Source organism: Triticum dicoccoides, chromosome 6A, assembly GCF_002162155.2.
Source record: "Triticum dicoccoides isolate Atlit2015 ecotype Zavitan chromosome 6A, WEW_v2.0, whole genome shotgun sequence".
In the NCBI taxonomy this organism is placed as follows: Eukaryota; Viridiplantae; Streptophyta; class Magnoliopsida; order Poales; family Poaceae; genus Triticum; species Triticum dicoccoides.
This window is the reverse complement of record NC_041390.1, coordinates 114612443-114631184: the sequence shown is the minus strand read 5'-3', so window position 1 is coordinate 114631184 and position 18742 is coordinate 114612443. Positions and strand designations below refer to the sequence as shown.

The window sequence follows — 18742 nt, the reverse complement described above, 5'->3', positions numbered from 1 at the left end:
GCCCGCCGAGGCGCCGTCTATCCGTTCCCTTCATCCTTTCCGCCACCTCCTCCATCTTCATCCTTTCTGCCCCTCCTGCTTGCCCCCCATTCCTTGTACCGGTTTCCATGGGTGCCTATGATATCACGGCGTCAGAGGTGAGGCGCTTCAGAGAGGAGCTCGTGGCCAAGGATGCGCAGCTCCTGGCCAAGGATGTGGAGCTTTGTCAGCTCCGGGAGGAGAAGAGTGACTTGCTCCTCTGTCATGAGCGTCAGCTGACGGAGCTTCATGAGCGTCAGGAGTCGAAGACTAAGATGCTTGTGGCGTTGTTGGCGTTGTTGCAGGAAGCGGCGGCTACGCTGGTGCGCGAGCACTCTGATCGTGAGGATCTCCAGGGTCGCCTGGACCGCTTGCTGGATCATGTCACCACACAGGTGGTGAGGCTTCGCGACGCGTACCGTCATTTGACCGCGACCATGCCGGCCGTCGAGCTAAACCCGTTCGGTCACCCCATCGACTTCCACGAGCTCCGGCTTCCTGACCTGGTCTCCTTCTTCAGTTATCTCTTCGAGGAGGTGAACCATCTCCGTGCGGCGGTGGATGAGGCGCTGGACAAGGAGGGGGGTCGTGGTGCCGTCGCCATTGGTGGTCGAATCCTATTCGGACTTCATCACCGCAATCCATTCGTGCCATTCGACGCCGTCTTCGATGAGCTGGCTCCTCTGGACCGGGAGCAGGCTCTGCGTGTTGGGGAACGTAGTAATTTCAAAAAAATTCCTACACACACGCAAGATCATGGTGATGCATAGCAATGAGATGGGAGAGTATCGTTCACATACCCTCGTAGACCGTTAGCGGAAGCGTTACGAGAACGCGGTTGATGTAGTCGTACGTCTTCACGATCTGACCGATCCAAGTACCGAACGCACGACACCTCCGAGTTCAGCACACGTTCAGCTCGATGACGTCCCATGAACTCCGATCCAGCAGAGCTTCGAGGGAGAGTTTCGTCAGCACGATGGCGTGATGATGGTGATGATGTTGCTACCGACGTAGGGCTTCGCCTAAGCACTACAACGATATGATCGAGGTGGATTATGGTGGAGGGGCACCGCACACGGCTTGGAACAATCAACTTGCGTGTCTTTGGATTCCCCCGCCCCCGTATATAAAGGAGCAAGGGGGGAGGCCGACCGACCTTGGTGCGCCCCAAGGAGAGGAGGAATCCTCCTCCTAGTAGGAGTAGGATTCATCCTTTCCTAGTCCTACTAGGAAGGGGGAAGGAAAGAGAGGGAGAGGGAAAGAGGGGCCGCGCCCCCTCCCCTAGTCTAATTCGGACTCCTCATGGGAGGGGGCGCGCCACCTCCTGGGCTGCTGCCCTCTCTCTCCCCTCAGGCCCACTAAGGCCCAATACTTCCCCGGGGGGTTCCGGTAACCCCTCGGGCACTCCGGTTTTCTCCGAAACCACCCGGAACGCTTCCGGTGTTCGAATATAGCTGTCTAATATATCAATCTTTACGTCTCGACCATTTTGAGACTCCTCGTCATGTCCATGATCACATCTGGGACTCCGAACTACCTTCGGTACATCAAAACACATAAACTCATAATACCGATCGTCACCGAACTTTAAGCGTGCGGACCCTACGAGTTCGAGAACTATGTAGACATGACCGAGACTCGTCTCCGGTCAATAACCAATAGCGGAACCTGGATGCTCATATTGGTTCCTACATATTCTACGAAGATCTTTATCGGTCAAACCGCATAACAATATACATTGTTCCCTTTGTCATCGGCATGTTACTTGCCCGAGATTCGATCGTCGGTATCCTCATACCTAGTTCAATCTCGTTACCGGCAAGTCTCTTTACTCGTTCCGTAATGCATCATCCTGCAACTAACTCATTAGTCACATTGTTTGCAAGGCTTATAGTGATGTGCATTACCGAGAGGGCCCAGAGATACCTCTCCAACAATCAGAGTGACAAATCCTAATCTCGATCTATGCCAACTCAACAAGTACCATCGGAGACACCTGTAGAGTACCTTTATAATCACTCAGTTACGTTGTGACGTTTGGTAGCACACAAAGTGTTCCTTCGGTACTCGGGAGTTGCATAATCTCATAGTCATAGGAATATGTATAAGTCGTGAAGAAAGCAATAGCAACAAACTAAACGATCATCATGCTAAGCTAAACGGATGGGTCAAGTCAATCACATCATTCTCTAATGATGTGATCCCGTTAATCAAATGACAACTCATGTCTATGGTTAGGAAACTTAACCATCTTTGATCCAATGAGCTAGTCAAGTAGAGGCATACTAGTGACACTTTGTTTGTCTATGTATTCACACATGTACTAAGTTTCCAGTTAATACAATTCTAGCATGAATAATAAACATTTATCATGATATAAGGCAATAAATAATAACTTTATTATTGCCTCTAGGGCATATTTCCTTCAGTCTCCCACTTGCAGGGCCGGCTTTGGACCAGTGCGAGAGGTGCAACGGCCCGGGGCCTAGACTAAAAGGGGGCCCATAGTATATATGTATATATATTATATATTACGGATTAGTGGAAAAAAAGAATGACTAACGTCCAGCCCAGGTAGCTCTGAGCCCACCCGGCAAGCAGCACGCAACCACCACTAGGGCATGCCCAACCAAGCCCAGGCAACGCACGTTGCCCTGTCGTTCGCCTGGAATCCAGGGAGACGCACCGACACAGGAGCACGGAGACGCATCGACACAGCAGCACGCCGCCTGACGCCGACACCAGCGCACCGCACCTAACCTGGAGCTGAGTTTGGGGATCAAATCGGCAAGAATTCGGGGAAGAGATCAACTGATCAAGATCATCATTCAGAAGGTAATAATTCTCAGATCAATCTATTTATAAATCCTAATCTATAGTCGAATATTTTCCAGTGGTCTCAATTCTGAAACTTCTCATCTAAAAACATAACATCTTTAATCTCTGATACTGTATTCGTGTTTCTCACTTGCAGCATAATCATGTTACCTAAAAAACATCTATCTGGCTGTGAGAAAAGAAACAACAAGAAAAGAGTAGACAAGTTGATTAAATCTCAGGAAGGCGCTATGGATATGTTTGTCTTGAGGCCTGGTGCTGCTACAAATTCAGAGCAATTATATATCACAAATGGTGAAGAAAAACCTGATGATACTAAGAATGCGGTTGAGGAAAATCATGTCGAGAAAAATAATGCTGCGGAAAATGATGCCGATCAGCACACGGAAAATTTTAGTGACCATGAGAATCTTGGAAATGCAGATGAGCAGGGTTCTTCTTTTGATATATATGATCCTAGAACTTGGAATATTCTTGACAATAAATCAAGAGATATTCTCATTGAAAAAGGACCTATAAGGGAATACAATCTTGTGTTTCCCGAAGATGAAATTAGTGGCAGGCATTTTTCATATGATTACTACACAAGAAAGTAAAGGAATGGCGAGTTCAGTGATCGGAGGTGGTTAGTGCACTCTAAACACGTGAATAAAGTCTACTGCTTTTGTTGCAAATTGTTTAAATCTGGAAAAAGCAAAAGTCTGCTAGCATCCGAGGGATTGAAGGATTGGAGACATCTTAGTGAGAAGCTCAAATTGCATGAGAATAGTGTTGAGCATGTCACTAACATGAATACTTGGAATGAGGTAAGGCTGAGGCTAAGTAAGAAGGAAACAATTGATAAAGACATGCAACAAGAGATTGCAAGGGAGAAGGAGCGATGGAGACTTGTTTTAATTAGAATTGTTGCTGCTGTGAAATTTCTTGCTAAACATAGTCTAGCTTTTCGAGGATCGAATGAGAAATTATATCAAGATAACAACGGAATTTTTTTGGGAGTAATTGAAATGATGGCAGAATTTGATCCTGTAATGCAAGAGCATCTTCGGCGCATTAAGAATAGTGAAATCCATCATCATTATCTTGGCCATAATATTCAGAATGAGTTAATTTCCCTTCTTGGTCGCACTGTTAAATATTCTCTATTGAGGATAATTAAGGATGCAAGGTATTTCTCTGTCATCTTGGACTATACACCTGACATGAGCCATCAAGAACAAATGACTCTAATTGTGAGGTGCGTAAACATGTCAAGTACTACTACAAAAATAGAGGAGTTTTTTCTGGAGTTCTTGAAGGTGGATGATACATCCGGACTTGGACTTTATAATGTGTTACTAGATTCACTTAAATATGTTGGTTTGGATGTTAAAGATGTTCGTGGACAAGGGTATGACAATGGTTCGAACATGAAGGAAAAACACCAAGGGGTACAGAGCAGACTACTTGAAACTAATCCAAGAGCATTATTCATGCCATGCGCTTGTCATAGCCTGAACCTTACTCTTAGTGATATGGCAAAATCTTGCGGTAAAGCTGTTACCTTCTTTGGTGTTGTGCAAAGAATTTATATATTGTTTTCAAGCTCTACTAAAAGATGGCAGCTATCGCTTGATCATGTTCCAAAAATGACAGTTAAGTCTTTGTGTAACACTCGATGGGAGAGTCGAATAAAGAGTGTTCAGGCTATCAGATATCAAGCACCCGAGTTAAGAAAAGCATTACTGGAATTGAAGAGAACTTCTACCGATGACGCCAAGACTAAGAGCGGCGCAAAATCTTTGGTTAGCGCACTTGAGAAATTTGAAATTTTACTTGGCATGGTCATTTGGCATGACATTTTGTTCACTGTAAACATGGTGAGTAAGAAGTTGCAATCTAAGTTTGTGTGCATTGATGTTACTCTTAAACAGATTGAAGATGCCATCTCATATTTTAAGAAGTACAGAAATGACGGCTTTGCAACTAGTCTGGATATTGCGAGATCTATTGCAATTGACATGGGTGTACAACCTTTGTTTCCTGTCAAGAGACGTATTACTAGAAAAAGACAGTTTGATGAAATTAGTGGCAATGACGAAAATAACCAGAATGAAGAAACGCAAGCAAGTGAGGTGGAATCATTTAGAGTTAAATACTTTTTGGTGATGATTGATGTTGCAATTGCTTCCCTAACTACTAGATTTGAGGAACTGAGGACATTTGGGAGCATATTTGGTTTCTTGTTCAACTCGAAAGAGTTGAAGTCCTTGGCTGATAATGATCTAAGAAGATGTTGCACTAATTTTGTCAACAAATTCACTCATGGTAAGTCAGCAGATGTCGATCTAGATGATTTCGTTTCTGAACTAAAAGTACTGCAGATGACATTGCCAAACACATTCATGTCAGCGGATCAGATATTTGAGTTTGTTAGAGATGCGGATTGGTATCTAAATGTCTCAATTGCTTATCGTATCCTTTTGATCGTACATGTGACTGTTGCATCAGCTGAAAGGAGTTTCTCAAAATTGAAACTATTGAAAAATTATTTGAGGTCAACGATGTCTCAAGAAAGATTGAATGGATTGGCCATGTGCTGCATTGAGAAGAATATGCTGGATAGTATTGATCTTGACACTCTCATTGATGATTTTGCGTCAAAAAATGCACGAAAGTCTCGTTTCACATGATCACTGGGGGTTAGCATGCTATTTCAATATGTTTTTTCTGCGTTGTAACTTCCATGATACTTGGTTTGGAACAAAGACAGGGAAAATAACATATGCTTGATTCTAGTAAAAATATATTAGTTTTATGATTTTATAGCAATTTCATATTTTCATGTATCAAATTGGAATTTTCTCTCTATTGGGCCCACTGGCCGGGTTCGCACTGGGGCCTTCGAAATCATAGAGCCGGCCCTGCCCACTTGCACTAGAGTCAATAATCTAGTTCACATCTTTATGTGATTAGTTCACATCTCCATGTGACTAATACCCAAAGGGTTTACTAGAGTCAATAATCTAGTTCACATCACTATGTGATTAACACCCAAAGAGTGATTATGTTTTTCTTGTGAGAGAAGTTTAGTCTACGGGTCTGCAACATTCAGATCCGTATGTATTTCGCAAATTTCTATGTCTACAATGCTCTGCACGTAGCTATTCTAGCTAATTGCTCCCACTTTGAATATGTATCCAGATCGAGACTTAGAGTCATCTAGATCGATGTACAAAGCTTACATCGACGTACCTCTTTACAACGAACTATTTTTATCACCTCCATAACTGAGAAATATTTCCTTAGTCCTCTAAGGATAATTTTGACCGTTGTCCAGTGATCTACTCCTAGATCACTATTGTACTCCCTTGCCATAATCATGCTAAGGTATACAATAGGACTGGTAAACAACATAGCATACTTTATAGAACCTATGACTGAGGCATAGGGAATGCCTTTTCATTCTCTTTCTATTTTCTGCTGTGGTCGGGTTTTGAGTCTTTACTCAACTTCACACCTTGCAACACAGGAAAGAGCTCCTTCGTTGACTGATCCATTTTGAACTACTTCAAAATCTTGTCAAGGTATGTACTCATTGAAAAAACCTATCAAGTGTCTTGATCTATCTCTATAGATCTTGATGCTCAATGTGTAAGCAGCTTCATCGAGGTCTTTCTTTAAAAACTCTTTTCAAACACTCCTTTATGCTTTCGAGAAAATTCTACATTATTTCCGATCAACAATATGTCATTCACATATACTTATCAGAAATGCTGTAGTGCTCCCACTCACTTCTTTGTAAATACAGGCTTCACCGCAAGTCTGTATAAAACCATATGCTTTGATCAACTCATCAAAAGTGTATATTCCAACTCCGAGATGCTTGCACCAGTCCATAGATGGATCGCTGGAGCTTGCACATTTTTGTTAGCACCTTTAGGATCGACAAAACCTTCTGGTTGCATCATATACAACTCTTCTTTAAGAAATCCATTAAGGAATGTAGTTTTGACATCCATTTTGCCAGATTTCATAAAATGTGGCAATTTGCTAACATGATTTGGACAGACTTAAGCATCGCTACAAGTGAGAAAATCTCATCGTAGTCAACACCTTGAACTTTGTCAAAAACCCTTTTTGATAAGTCTAGCTTTGTAGATAGTAACATTACTATGAGCGTCCGTCTTCTTATTGAAGATCCATTTATTCTTAATGACTCACCGATCATCAGGCAAGTCAATCAAAGTCCATACTTTGTTCTCATACATGGATCCCATCTCAGATTTCACGGCCTCAAGCCATTTCGCAGAATCTGGGCTCATCATCGCTTCCTCATAGTTCGTAGGTTCATCATGGTCTAGTAACATGACTTCCAGAAAGGATTACCGCACCACTCTGGTGCGGACCATACTCTGGTTGTCCTACGGGGTTCGGTAGTAACTTGATCTGAAGTTTCATGATCATCATCATTAGCTTCCTCACTAACTGGTGTAGAGATCACTAGAACTGATTTCTGTGATGAACTACTTCCCAATTTGGGAGAAGGTACAATTACCTCATCAAGTTCTACATTCCTCCCACTCACTTCTTGTAAGGGCATATTTATCCCTTAGTTGTTTTGGTGATTGATGACAATGCTTTTGTGAACTAATCGTGTGCATTGAGTATTTCAGATATTTCATCACTAGACACAAGACGTTTTGGTGCCCCTTGAAGACTATTGAAGACGACGTTTCTCTATGTTTCTTTTCGGTGGATTTGAGTCGTAGGAAAGCCGTACTATTAAGAGGGGGTGCGCTTTGGAAAGGTTTGGGTGGAATCATCACGTACACATCTTCTCTGCACCGCCTTTCCTTTGGCATTTTGGAGCATCCTCCGTTTTTTTTCTCGTCTGTGCAAATTGTCGTGTTGGCTGAGCTTGGGCATGCGGAAGTACTACTCCTAGGAGCGGTAGTACCACAGGCCCTTGCGGTAGTACCGGGCCTAGGCGCGGTAGTACCGCAAGCGCCCACGGTAGTACTGCTCCTTTGGAGCTGTAGTACTATGGCCCCAGGCCGGGCCCTACTGCGGCTGCAGTAGTAGGAGCAGATATAATTTTTTACATCCGCGCCCTACGCGGTAGTACCGCGCCCAGTGTGCGGTAGTACCGTGTGTTCTGGTCTGGCTCAGCAGCCTGCGCGGCAGTAGGAGCGGATGTAATTTTTTACATCCGCACCCCGTGCGGTAGTACCGCCCTTGGCTCACGGTACTACCGTGTCGGATTTTTGCATTGACTCCAACACAGCGGAAGTTGCCACTGATGTATTTTTATATGTCCGTGCCTTCTCAAAAACTGGAACATCCCTGCCTTGCGGTAGTACCGCAAGGGGGAGCGTTAGTACCGCGCCAGCGGTTCTACCGCCCTCTGCTTCAGTGCATTTGGGCTGTCCTGGTTTGTGCTGCTCGGGCAGTAGTACCGCGGGGCCCTACGGTAGTACCGCATGCCCCTGCGGTAGTACCGCGGCCCTGGTGCAGTAGTACCGTGCTATGCAGGCTGCGTTGGTGGATAACGGTTGGATTTGTTCTTCCACTATAAAAGGGGTGTCTTCTTCTCCGAGTTGACTATCTCTTTAATCCCCAAGCTCCATTATTGCTCCAAGCTCCATTTTCGCTCGATCTCTCTCCCTAGCCAATCAAACTTGTTGATTCTATAGGGATTGGTTGAGAAGGCCTAGATCTACAGTTCCACCAAGAGAAATTTGATTCCCCCACTCATCCCTTGCGGATCTTGTTACTCTTGGGTGTTTGAGCACCCTAGACGGTTGAGGTCACCGCGGAGCCATATTCCATTGTGGTGAAGCTTTGTGGTATCATTGGGAGCCTCCAATTAAGTTGTGGAGATAGCCCCAACCTTGTTTGTAAAGGTCCGGTCGCCGCCTCCAAGGGCACCATTAGTGGAATCACGGCATCTCGCATTATGTGAGGGCGTAAGGAGAATACGGTGGCCCTAGTGTCTTCTTGGGGAGCATTGTGCCTCCACACCGCTCCAACGGAGACGTACTTCCCCTCAAAAGGAAGGAACTTCGGTAACACATCCTCGTCTTCACCGGCTCCACTCTTGATTATCTCGTGCCTTTACTTGTGCAAGCTTATTTGTGTTATATCCCTTGCTTGCTTGTTTTCTTGTTCTTGTTGCATCATATAGGTTGCTCACCTAGTTACATATCTAGACAACCTACTTTGATGCAAAGTTTAAATTGGTAAAGAAAAGCTAAAAATTGTTAGTTGCCTATTCACGCCCCCTCTAGTCAACTATATCGATGCTTTCAATTGGTATCAGAGCCTCGTCTCTTTATTAAGGACTTTGCCGTCCGAAGAGTATGGTTGACACTGTAGACGGTGTGGAGGAGCACTCCGGTGTGAATCTGGTCTTGTCTACGGCCGATGGGGGAACCGCGGTCTCCCATGAGGAATTCAATGTGTCTTTGGACACATTGAAAACCTCCATGACGACCGAGGTTGAAAGCATGTTTACTAAATTCTTAGAAGGGCTTAAACTATCTACCGCACCATTGAAAGTGGGTGATCCCACTAACAAGGTGACGGATGCTAACTCCGACAAGGGGGGAGCTACTAGTGAAAAGGCTCCTTCTTCTAGTGGTAAAATTGGCAACGACATCTTTGCCCATGTGGAACCTCCGCTTACTTATGGTGGACCGATTCCTTCCACTCATTTGAATCATGCCGGTCCTCCTCCTAAGATTGTGAAAAATGAGGACTTTGATTCTTGAGTTTATCGCTTTAAGCATCATTTGAACCATGTTAATACTAACCTTTGGAGAATCATTGAAGAAGGTTTTTATCCGCATGACCGAAGCAACTTCACCCCTAGAGAAGCCACGGATAATCAATTCAATGAGAATGCTCTCTTCATCATCCAAGATGCAATTCCACCCGAAGATCTTGCTCATCTCCGGCCCTTCACCATGGCCAAGAATGCATGGCACCATGTTGTTTCCCTCTACAGGGGAAGCGCAAGCATTCAACGCTCCAACTATGAAGTGGTGCAAGATGAAGCCGATGAGTTTGCAATGAAAGAAGATGAAGAACCTCGCGAGCTTTATCAGAGATTAACCAAACTCGCGGTATCACTCCGAGATCATGGGAGCAAGGATACAGATGACAATTGGATCAAGCGCAAATTCCTCAAGACCATGATGCCTTATCACAAGGCAACGTCCTCCGTCATTCGTCAAAGGCCGGACTTCCACACCTTGTCCTCAAGTGAAGTGTTGGATGAATTTGTCGATATGAGCATCTTGGACAAGACCGCCGACAATGCGGTGTTACGTTCTCAAAGAGCAAAGAAGCCCTACCTTGCATTGAAGGCCAAGGTTAGTGTGGAAGAAGAGGACGAAGAGGAAGAAGAGGAGAGCAACCCCGAAGATACAAAGTATGCCTATCATGAACACATGGCTCTTGCTTCAAGGCAAATTTGGAGCAAGAAGAACACAAGCCCCAACTTCAACAAAAACCACTCAAGTGGCGAGAAGGTCAAGCAACGAGTGAGGACGTGCTATAATTGTGGCAATGTGAGCCACTTTGTTGTGGAAATGTCCTTATGAGAAGAGGGAAGACAATGATGGCAAGCTCATCCGAAAGGACAAGGCCAAGTCTTTCCCCAACAAGAGCAACTTCACCAAGAAGACTCCTCCCAAGGGGTTGGTGGCACAAGAAGAGTACAATGAGGATGATGATGATGATGAAGACGGAGAGCCGGTTGCCATGGCCTCCATTGCCATTGCGACAACTCCACGGGTGTCTCTCTTCGACTCATCCAATGAGAACATCGCCGCCAAGTGCCTCATGGCTAAAGCCACCAACAAGGTAACCCCCAACATCAAAACTACCATCATTAATAATCCTTCTTTGACAGATTGCATTGATGAACATGAGGGGTCCAATGTGGAGGAAAATGAGTTTGAGTCTTTTATGAGTAATCTTAAGGGTAAATCCAAGAAGCACTTCGTTGCTCTCTTGGAACAACTTGGTGAAGCCAATGACATGATCGAGGCTCACGAGGACACCATCTCTAAGATGGAGGGGCATAGTCATGACTATGCCGATGAGATATCGGATCTCTCTAATGCTCTTGAGGAAGAGCATGGTCATCTCTTGGCTCTTGAGGAGTCACACAACGATGACCATGCTAAACTAAAGAAAGATCTTGATCATGCTCTTGTTGTTTCTTTGTGCTAAACTCCGAGAAGGCCAAGCTTGAAGTTGATCTTGCTAGACTCAAAGAGGAGTTTGACTTACTTGACAAGGCTCACAAGGTCTTGAAGGGTGCTCATGCTAGCCTCAAAGAGTCTCATGATCAACTCCAAGTAAATCTAACCAAGGAGAAAGCCACATTTCCTCATATGGTCTTAATTGATAATGCAAATGCTACTAACCCGTGTTGTGAGCATGTGCATCTTATGGAGGAGAATGCTAAGTTGAAGGAGCAACTTGAGAAAGGCCTTGTGTCGTGCATACAAGGCGAGAAGAACCTCAACAAACTTTTGAGCAATCAAAAGGAAGTTGTGGCCAAGGAAGGGATTGGGTTTGCACCCAAGTCCAAGAACAAGAAGAAGAATGACAAGACCAAACGACCTCCTCCTCTCATGCAAACTTTTGTCAAAGAGGGAGAGGGTGCCTCTAAGAAGAAGAAGAACAATGTGAAGGGCAGTGATGCCAAGAAGGGCAATGCTACTCCTCCCAACAAAGCCGGCGACTTTAACCCTTCTTATGTGTTATGCCGTGCTAGTGATGGACATGTCTATGCCAAATTTGTTGGTTCTTCTTATGAGTACATTGAATGGTCTATTTGGGTTCCTAAGACCCTTGTTACTAACATCAAAGGACCCATTACAAAATGGATACCTAAAACCAAGCATTGATCTCGTGTACGTGTTTGCTTCCGGTGGGGGATCATGGTTGCTCGATAGTGGAGCTACTAATCATATGACCGGAAGCAAGGACGTGGTGGTGGACGTGCAAAAGATTCCATCTATGCCCACCAACGTTGAGTGGGGTGACGCCTCGTCCTCTAAGGTATTGGGACTCGACAAGGTTGTCATTTCTCATGATCTCACGATCGAGAAGGTCATGCTTGTTGAGTCCCTTGCATACAATTTACTTTCCGTTCGTCAACTTGCGCTTATGGGCTTTGCCACCTTCTTTGATGTTGATACTGTGGCCCTCTTGTGGAGCAAGACTCTTAAAGTAGCCTTTGTTGGGCATGTCGAAAACGGTCTCTATGTGATTAACTTTTCGGAGCGAATCACTAAGATCGCGACATGCCTAATGGCTAAAGTTGACATGTGATGGCTTTGGCATCGCCGTTTATCCCATGTTAATATGAGATCTTTGCAAAGTCTTCTCAAGGGGGACCATGTCCGTGGACTAACAAATGTTAGTTTTGCCAAAGATCATGCTTGCAGTGCTTGTATCGAAGGAAAGCTACATGAAAAGGCTCACCCTCCCACGACTATCATTTACTCGAAGAGACCTTTGGAGCTCCTTCACATGGATCTCTTTGGGCCTCCATCTTTTGATAGTCTTGGGGGTAGGAAGTATTGCTTGGTGATTGTGGATGATTATTCAAGATACACTTGGGTATATTTCTTCAAGAGGAAGAGTGAGACCCAACAAACCGTCATTGACTTTGCAAATGAAGCTCAACGTCAACACAATGCAAAGATCTTGACAATAAGAAGTGATAACGGCACCGAGTTCAAGAACTACACCTTGGATGAGTTTCTTAGTGACGAGGGGATCAAGCATCAATATTCCGCACCTTACACTCCTCAACAAAATGGTGTAGTGGAGAGGAAGAACCGGGCGTTGATGGATGCGGCAAGGACCATGGTGGTGGAGTTCAAGTCTCCATACAACTTTTGGGCCGAAGCCATCAACACCGCGTGTCATGCATCCAATCGGCGCTACCTCCGCAAAGGCTTGAACAAGACTCCATATGAGATACTCACCAGCAACAAGCCCAACCTCAAGTACTTCCGGGTGTTCGGGTGTAAGTGTTTCATTCTCAAGAAAGGTGTTCGTTTGTCTAAATTTGAGGCTAGAGCTCATGAGGGCATATTTGTTGGTTATGCTACAAACTCCCGTGCTTACAGTGTCCTCAATAAGTCCACAAGACTTATTAAGGAGACATGTAACGTGGAGTTTGATGAGAATAATGGCTCCCAAGTGGAGCAAAGTGGCACTTGTGATGTAGGTGAAGAAATTCCTCCCCAAGCCATAAGAAGAATGGGTGTTGGTTTTATCCTACCCATTGAGGATCCCCTTGTGGCCGAAGGAGAAGGACAATGTTCCACCCACGTGGAGCCATCACCAACTCAAGGCCCACATGCTTCCGAAGAACAAAGTGAAGGCCCTCAACCTCATGAACAAGACCAAGGGCAAGATCAACCTCAAGATGGTGTTGAATCACCAAGTGATGCCCAAGGTCAAGTTCTATCATCCAAGCAAGTTCAAGATCAAGAGAAAGCTCAAGATCAAGAACGAGCTCAAGACGACGCTCAAGATGATCAAGTGACCGCTCCTCAACTCTCTCCAGAGGAAGAATTAGAGCATCGTGCCGCCAAGATCGCATCCAAGCTATCCACCAAAGATCATCTCATGAAAAATGTGCTTGGAAGCTTAAGAAAGGGGGTAAGCACTCATAGACAATTAGCAAACTATTGTGAACATCACGCGTTTGTCTCTTGTGTTGAACCCCAAAAGGTCTATGAGGCGCTCGAGGATCCGAATTGGCTTAATGCCATGCATGAAGAACTCAACAACTTGGAGCACAAAAAGGTGTGGAGATTGGTGCCAAGGCCAACGGGGAACCATAATGTCATTGGAACCAAGTGGATATTCAAGAACAAGCAAGATGCTCATGGGACTATCATTCGCAACAAGGCTCGTTTGGTAGCCCAAGGCTACTCCCAAGTTGAGGGTATCAACTATGGTGAAACCTTTTCTCCCATTGCTCGCCTTGGATCCATTCACATGTTGATTGCATATGCTTCTCATCATAACTTTAAGTTACAACAAATGGATGTGAAGAGTGCTTTTCTTAATGGTCCTATTAATGAGTTGGTATATGTCAAGCAACCCCCCGGGTTCGAGGATCCCTATTTTCCCGATCATGTGTACCAACTCGATAAGGCACTCTATGGCCTTAAGCAAGCCCCAAGTGCGTGGTATGACCACCTTACCGAGTTGTTGCAAGATCATGGTTTTGAAATTGGGAAAATCGACCCCATTCTTTTTACTAAGAAGGCCAAAGGGGAGTTGTTTGTGTGCCAACTACATGTTGATGATATTATCTTTGGTTCCCCTAGAAAGCTTTCAATGATGAATTTGCCGCACTCATGACCTCCAAGTTCAAGATGTCCATGATGGGAGAGTTGAAGTTCTTTCTTGGGTTCGAAGTCAAGCAACGAAGAGAAGGAACCTTCATCAACCAAGCCAAATACACTCAAGACATACTCAAGAGATTCAAGCTAAGTGATGTCAAGCCGGCTTTTACTCTAATGCCCGTCAAATGCCAACTTGACATAGATCCCAACGGTAAAGTGGTGGATCAAAAGGTATTATCGCTCCATGATTGGCTCCTTGCTTTACCTTTGTGCATCTAGACCGGATATCATGTTGAGTGTGGGAATTTGTGCATGGTTTCAAGCCGCCCCTAAGGAAATCCACTATGTGGCGGTCAAGCGAATCTTTCGATATTTGGCTCATACCCCAAACTTTGGCTTATGTTATCCAAGAGGATGTAACTTCAATCTTGTGGGCTATCCGGACTCCGATTGGGTGGGAGACAAAGTGGATAGGAAGTCAACTTCCGGAGGGTGCCAATTTCTTGGTTGCTCTTTGGTGAGTTGGTCTTCCAAGAAGCAAAGTTGCGTGTCTGTCTCGTCCACGGAAGCGGAGTATGTGGCTGCCGGTAGTTGTTGTGCACAACTTCTATGGATGAGGCAAACTTTAAAGGATTACAGTATCATTTGTGACAAAGTGCCTCTTTGGTGTGACAATGAAAGTGCCATCAAGATCTCTCTCAACCCGGTGCAACACTTCAAGACGAAGCATATTGAGATTCGGTATCACTTCATCTGGGATCATATTAGGCGAGGGGAGATCGAGCTCAACTATGTCAACACTCTTGATAACCTTACAGATATCTTCACGAAGCCCCTGGATGAAGCAAGATTTCACGAGTTAAGGCATGAGCTAAATATCATTGATTCGAGCAATGTTGCTTGAACCCGTGCACACCCCACCATACTCAAATTGTTATCTTGTTTAGGTGTAGGCATGGACATAGGGGGAGTGTTGTTCTCTCAATGAACTCTCCCTCCCCCTCTCACATTAGCCATTGTTGATGGTACTTGTGCTTCAAAGACGAGTTTTGGTCATGGGTCCAAGGATAATTCTTTGCGGTGCCATACCAATTGACTCAAACATAGGTGGCTTCGGCCACCGCCCTCTCTTTAGAGAAGTTGTGTTGAGTGTTTTAGTCCTTGTTGTCTCTTGTCTTCCTTTCGTCGTGTCGAGCTTGTGTGTGTTGTCTCGTGTGTCGGCGATTTGGTGTGTCCGTTCGCTTGAAGGTTGCTATGCAAAGGCTTTTGTTTTCCCTTGTTCTTGAAACTTGCATCTTCTTGAGCACACGGTACTACCACGGCCAGCCACCATACTACCACATGAGCAGCGCATGGTACTTCCGCACCCAGCACGGCAGTAATTTTTAACTACCGCCTGGGGGAGCGGTACTACCGCCCACGGTGCGGTACTTCCGCCCTGGCGGTACTACCACGATGACACGCGGTACTACCGTGCTGTCGAGGGTGCGTGGGGGTTAAGAACGGGCAGGGGGAGTTCCAACTCCCCCATACCCATTTGTCTGTTTCTCTCCACGCCGTCTCTCTCTCTCTCTCGCTCAAGAACGGCGCCGGAGACCCTCGCCGGATCTCCATCTCCGGCCGCTCTCCTCGGATTCTGGCCGGTCGGATCGTTCCCCACCACTTCCTGTTGCCATGGAACAAGGTTTCTCCCCAAATCCCTCTCTCTTTGGTTCGTTTGTTTGCTTCTAGGTTTTTGGGGAGATGCATGTTGTTCTTGAGATTTTAGGCCAAATCTATGCAAGAGTAGGATGTAGGAGAGTAGCAATGCATAGAGATTGTGCTTGCTCTGTTGCCCCATGGTAGATTTGATCAACCGTAGTACCGCGTCGTTGTCACGGTTGTGCTTAGATCCAATTGTGGACTCGGATCTGCCGCCGTGCCGTACTACCGCATCTCTGGTGCGGTACTACCGCTCGTACGGTACTACCGCTCCTCCGTAGCGGTACTACCGCACGAGGCACGACACTAAATTTTTACTGCCGCTCCAAGACACGGTACTACCGTGCCCCTGGCACGGTACTACCATGACTAGGAGCAGCACTAGAATTTTAGTATCGCGTAGCCATGCGGTACTACCGTTTCTGTCAAATCTCTCTTGTGGCAACTCTCAAGTGCGAGTTCTACTTATTTCACCTGTTTTACTGAGGTCTTTGCATTTATCCTTCTCGCTTCTCGTGTGTGTTTTTGTGTTTTGTGTCTTAGGTGGTGGCACCGGTGCTCATGCTCGCCGTTCCAATCCCAGTCGTGACACGGGCTCCAAGCGTCTGTGCAACCAAGATGAAGCTCCTGAGGGCTCCAATGCCCCCCAACGCAGGACCAAGACCACCGCCACCAAGCTCAAGGAGCCCTCCAAGGGCATGGATGAGATTCCTCTTGCCGAGTTTGCCACTCGAAGAAAAATCAACCCCTATGTGAATCCTTGTGCCAACTTCAGTGAGAATGATCTGTTCTGGACCAAGCAGCAGTATCTCACTTATGTGGATGTGATCAAGGCCAAGCAGAACCTCTATGTGGACGTGCACTGGATTGACATGCATCACATGCAAGATGAGATGCACCGTGATTACTTTGGTGAGGCTCTGGACCTCGTGGAGCAGTTTGGCACTGAGCATGTGATCTCATTCCATTTGCATTATGACCCTGAGATTGTGGCCCAGTTCTTTTCCACGGTCCACTTCCATACGGATGAGGCACGGAGGATGACCTGGATGACCAACGGATAGCGGCTGGCTGCTACATGGAAGGACTTCATGGATTTGCTTCAGGTTCCTGATGAGGGGCTCAACACACCCGTTGGTGTATGCCCTCATGCCAATCCTGAGTCAGCCAACAAGGACAAGCTTCTACCATACTATGTTGAGAAATCGCTTCCCAGTGGCAAGAAGACATGGGTGTCGAACCCCTTCCTCGACATCATGTATCGCGTCTTCCACAACTCTCTCTTTCCCCACATTGGTGACAAGGACAAAGTGCATGCCTATCTTGTGGATATGATGCTCATCTGTGAGGAGGCTCGTCTCTCTCAGACTCAACCACTTGATGTCTCACACATCATGTGGTGTGAGCTTTGGTTTGTGGTGTTCACCTGTAAGGTTCCCATCTATGGACCTTACCTGTTTCTGCTAATCTCGAGGACTTGGGAGAAGCTCCTTCCCAATGATGAGTTTCTTGCCCCTGCCTGGATTTGTCATGACCCCATCCGGCTTCATATCAAGCCCCAGTGGACCAACACTACTACCCGTGCTGAGGCAGCGGCTGCTCAGATGGATGTGGATGCAGATGAGGTTGAGGAGGAGGACGCTGATGAGGACAGCTCTGCTGGCTACTCGCCTTCATCGTCTGAGCCCTCTTGGCTTAATAAGCTGAAGAACAAGATAAAGGCTCTGTTCTGCATGCAGGCCAAGGGGCAGTACCGGTCTCATGTTGCTCAGAAGGAGAGTCGCCGCCACGACAAGCGAATCTTGAGGATGTTTGGTGAGCAGATATCCAGCGGTTCTGAGAGGGTCATCACGCCAGAGGCAGCCTGGATGGCCAAGCAGGGCTACAAGTGGACTTACTCTAAGGACCAGGAGGAGACTGTCCCAGTGGCCGAGTCTGACGAGGAGCGTGTGAGTGATTACTCCGCTTGAGCCACCACTTGTGTTGTAGGCGTCCTCTCTACCTTTTTGGCGTCTCGATGCCAAAGGGGGGGAGAGAGTAGGATTTGCGAGTCGTGTTTGTTTCGTGTGTCGTTTGCTTTTGTTCCGTTGAACCTCGTTTGCTTTGGTTTGGTTTGCGCTCGTGAGATTTATCTTTCATATGGTGTAACACATGTGTACTCTATCGTACCTTATTGAGCTTATGCTATTGTGACGCCCTCGCTTCAATCGTACACTAATCATACGCACAAACATGTACGATCAAGATCAAGGACTCATGGGAAGATATCACAACACAACTCTAGACACAAATTAAAATAATAGAAGCTTTATATTACAAGCCAGGGGCCTCGAGGGCTCGAATACAAGAGCTCGGTCATGGACGAGTCAGCGGAAGCAACAATATCTGAGTACAAACATAAGTTAAACAAGTTGCCATAAGATGGCTAGCACAAACTGGCATACAGATCGAAAGAGGTGCATGCCTCCTGCCTGGGATCCTCCTAAACTACTCCTGGTCGTCGTCAATGACCTGCACGTAGTAGTAGGCACCTCCAGTGTAGTAGGAGTCATCGTCGACGGTGGCGTCTGGCTTCTGGGCTCCAACGTCTGGTTGCAACAACCAGGTATGGAAAGGGGAAAAAGAGGGAGCAAAGCAACCGTGAGTACTCATCCAAAGTAGTCGCAAGCAAGGATCTACACTACATATGCATTGTTATCAATGAAAGGGGTAGTATGTGGACTGAACTGTAGAATGCTAGAATAAGAGGGGGATAGCTAGTCCTGTCGAAGACTACGCTTCTGGCAACCTCCATCTTGCAGCATGTAGAAGAG

The 18742-nt window shown here is 46.0% G+C and overlaps 1 protein-coding gene across 1 annotated transcript; it reads left to right on the top strand.

Moving 5' to 3' along the window:
- Nucleotides 1–3089: 3089 nt before the first annotated feature.
- On the top strand, nucleotides 3090–5531 carry LOC119315738. Its single transcript, XM_037590241.1, has 6 exons — nucleotides 3090–3451; nucleotides 3554–3736; nucleotides 3812–3981; nucleotides 4201–4376; nucleotides 4731–4827; nucleotides 5179–5531. Exons 1-6 carry the CDS (start codon nucleotides 3090–3092, stop codon nucleotides 5529–5531), a joined length of 1341 nt encoding a protein of 446 aa, XP_037446138.1.
- Nucleotides 5532–18742: the final 13211 nt, after the last annotated feature.

What these genes read in the sequence shown, in the direction of transcription:
- LOC119315738 (XM_037590241.1), top strand. Translation starts at nt 3,090, where the DNA reads ATGGATATGTTTGTCTTGAGGCCTGGTGCTGCTACAAATTCAGAGCAA. An exon ending in GAGATTGCAAGGGAGAAGGA is followed by an intron (nt 3,737 to 3,811) that starts GCGATGGAGACT and finishes AGCTTTTCGAGG; the next exon opens with ATCGAATGAGAAATTATATC. An exon ending in TGAGTTAATTTCCCTTCTTG is followed by an intron (nt 3,982 to 4,200) that starts GTCGCACTGTTA and finishes ATGTGTTACTAG; the next exon opens with ATTCACTTAAATATGTTGGT.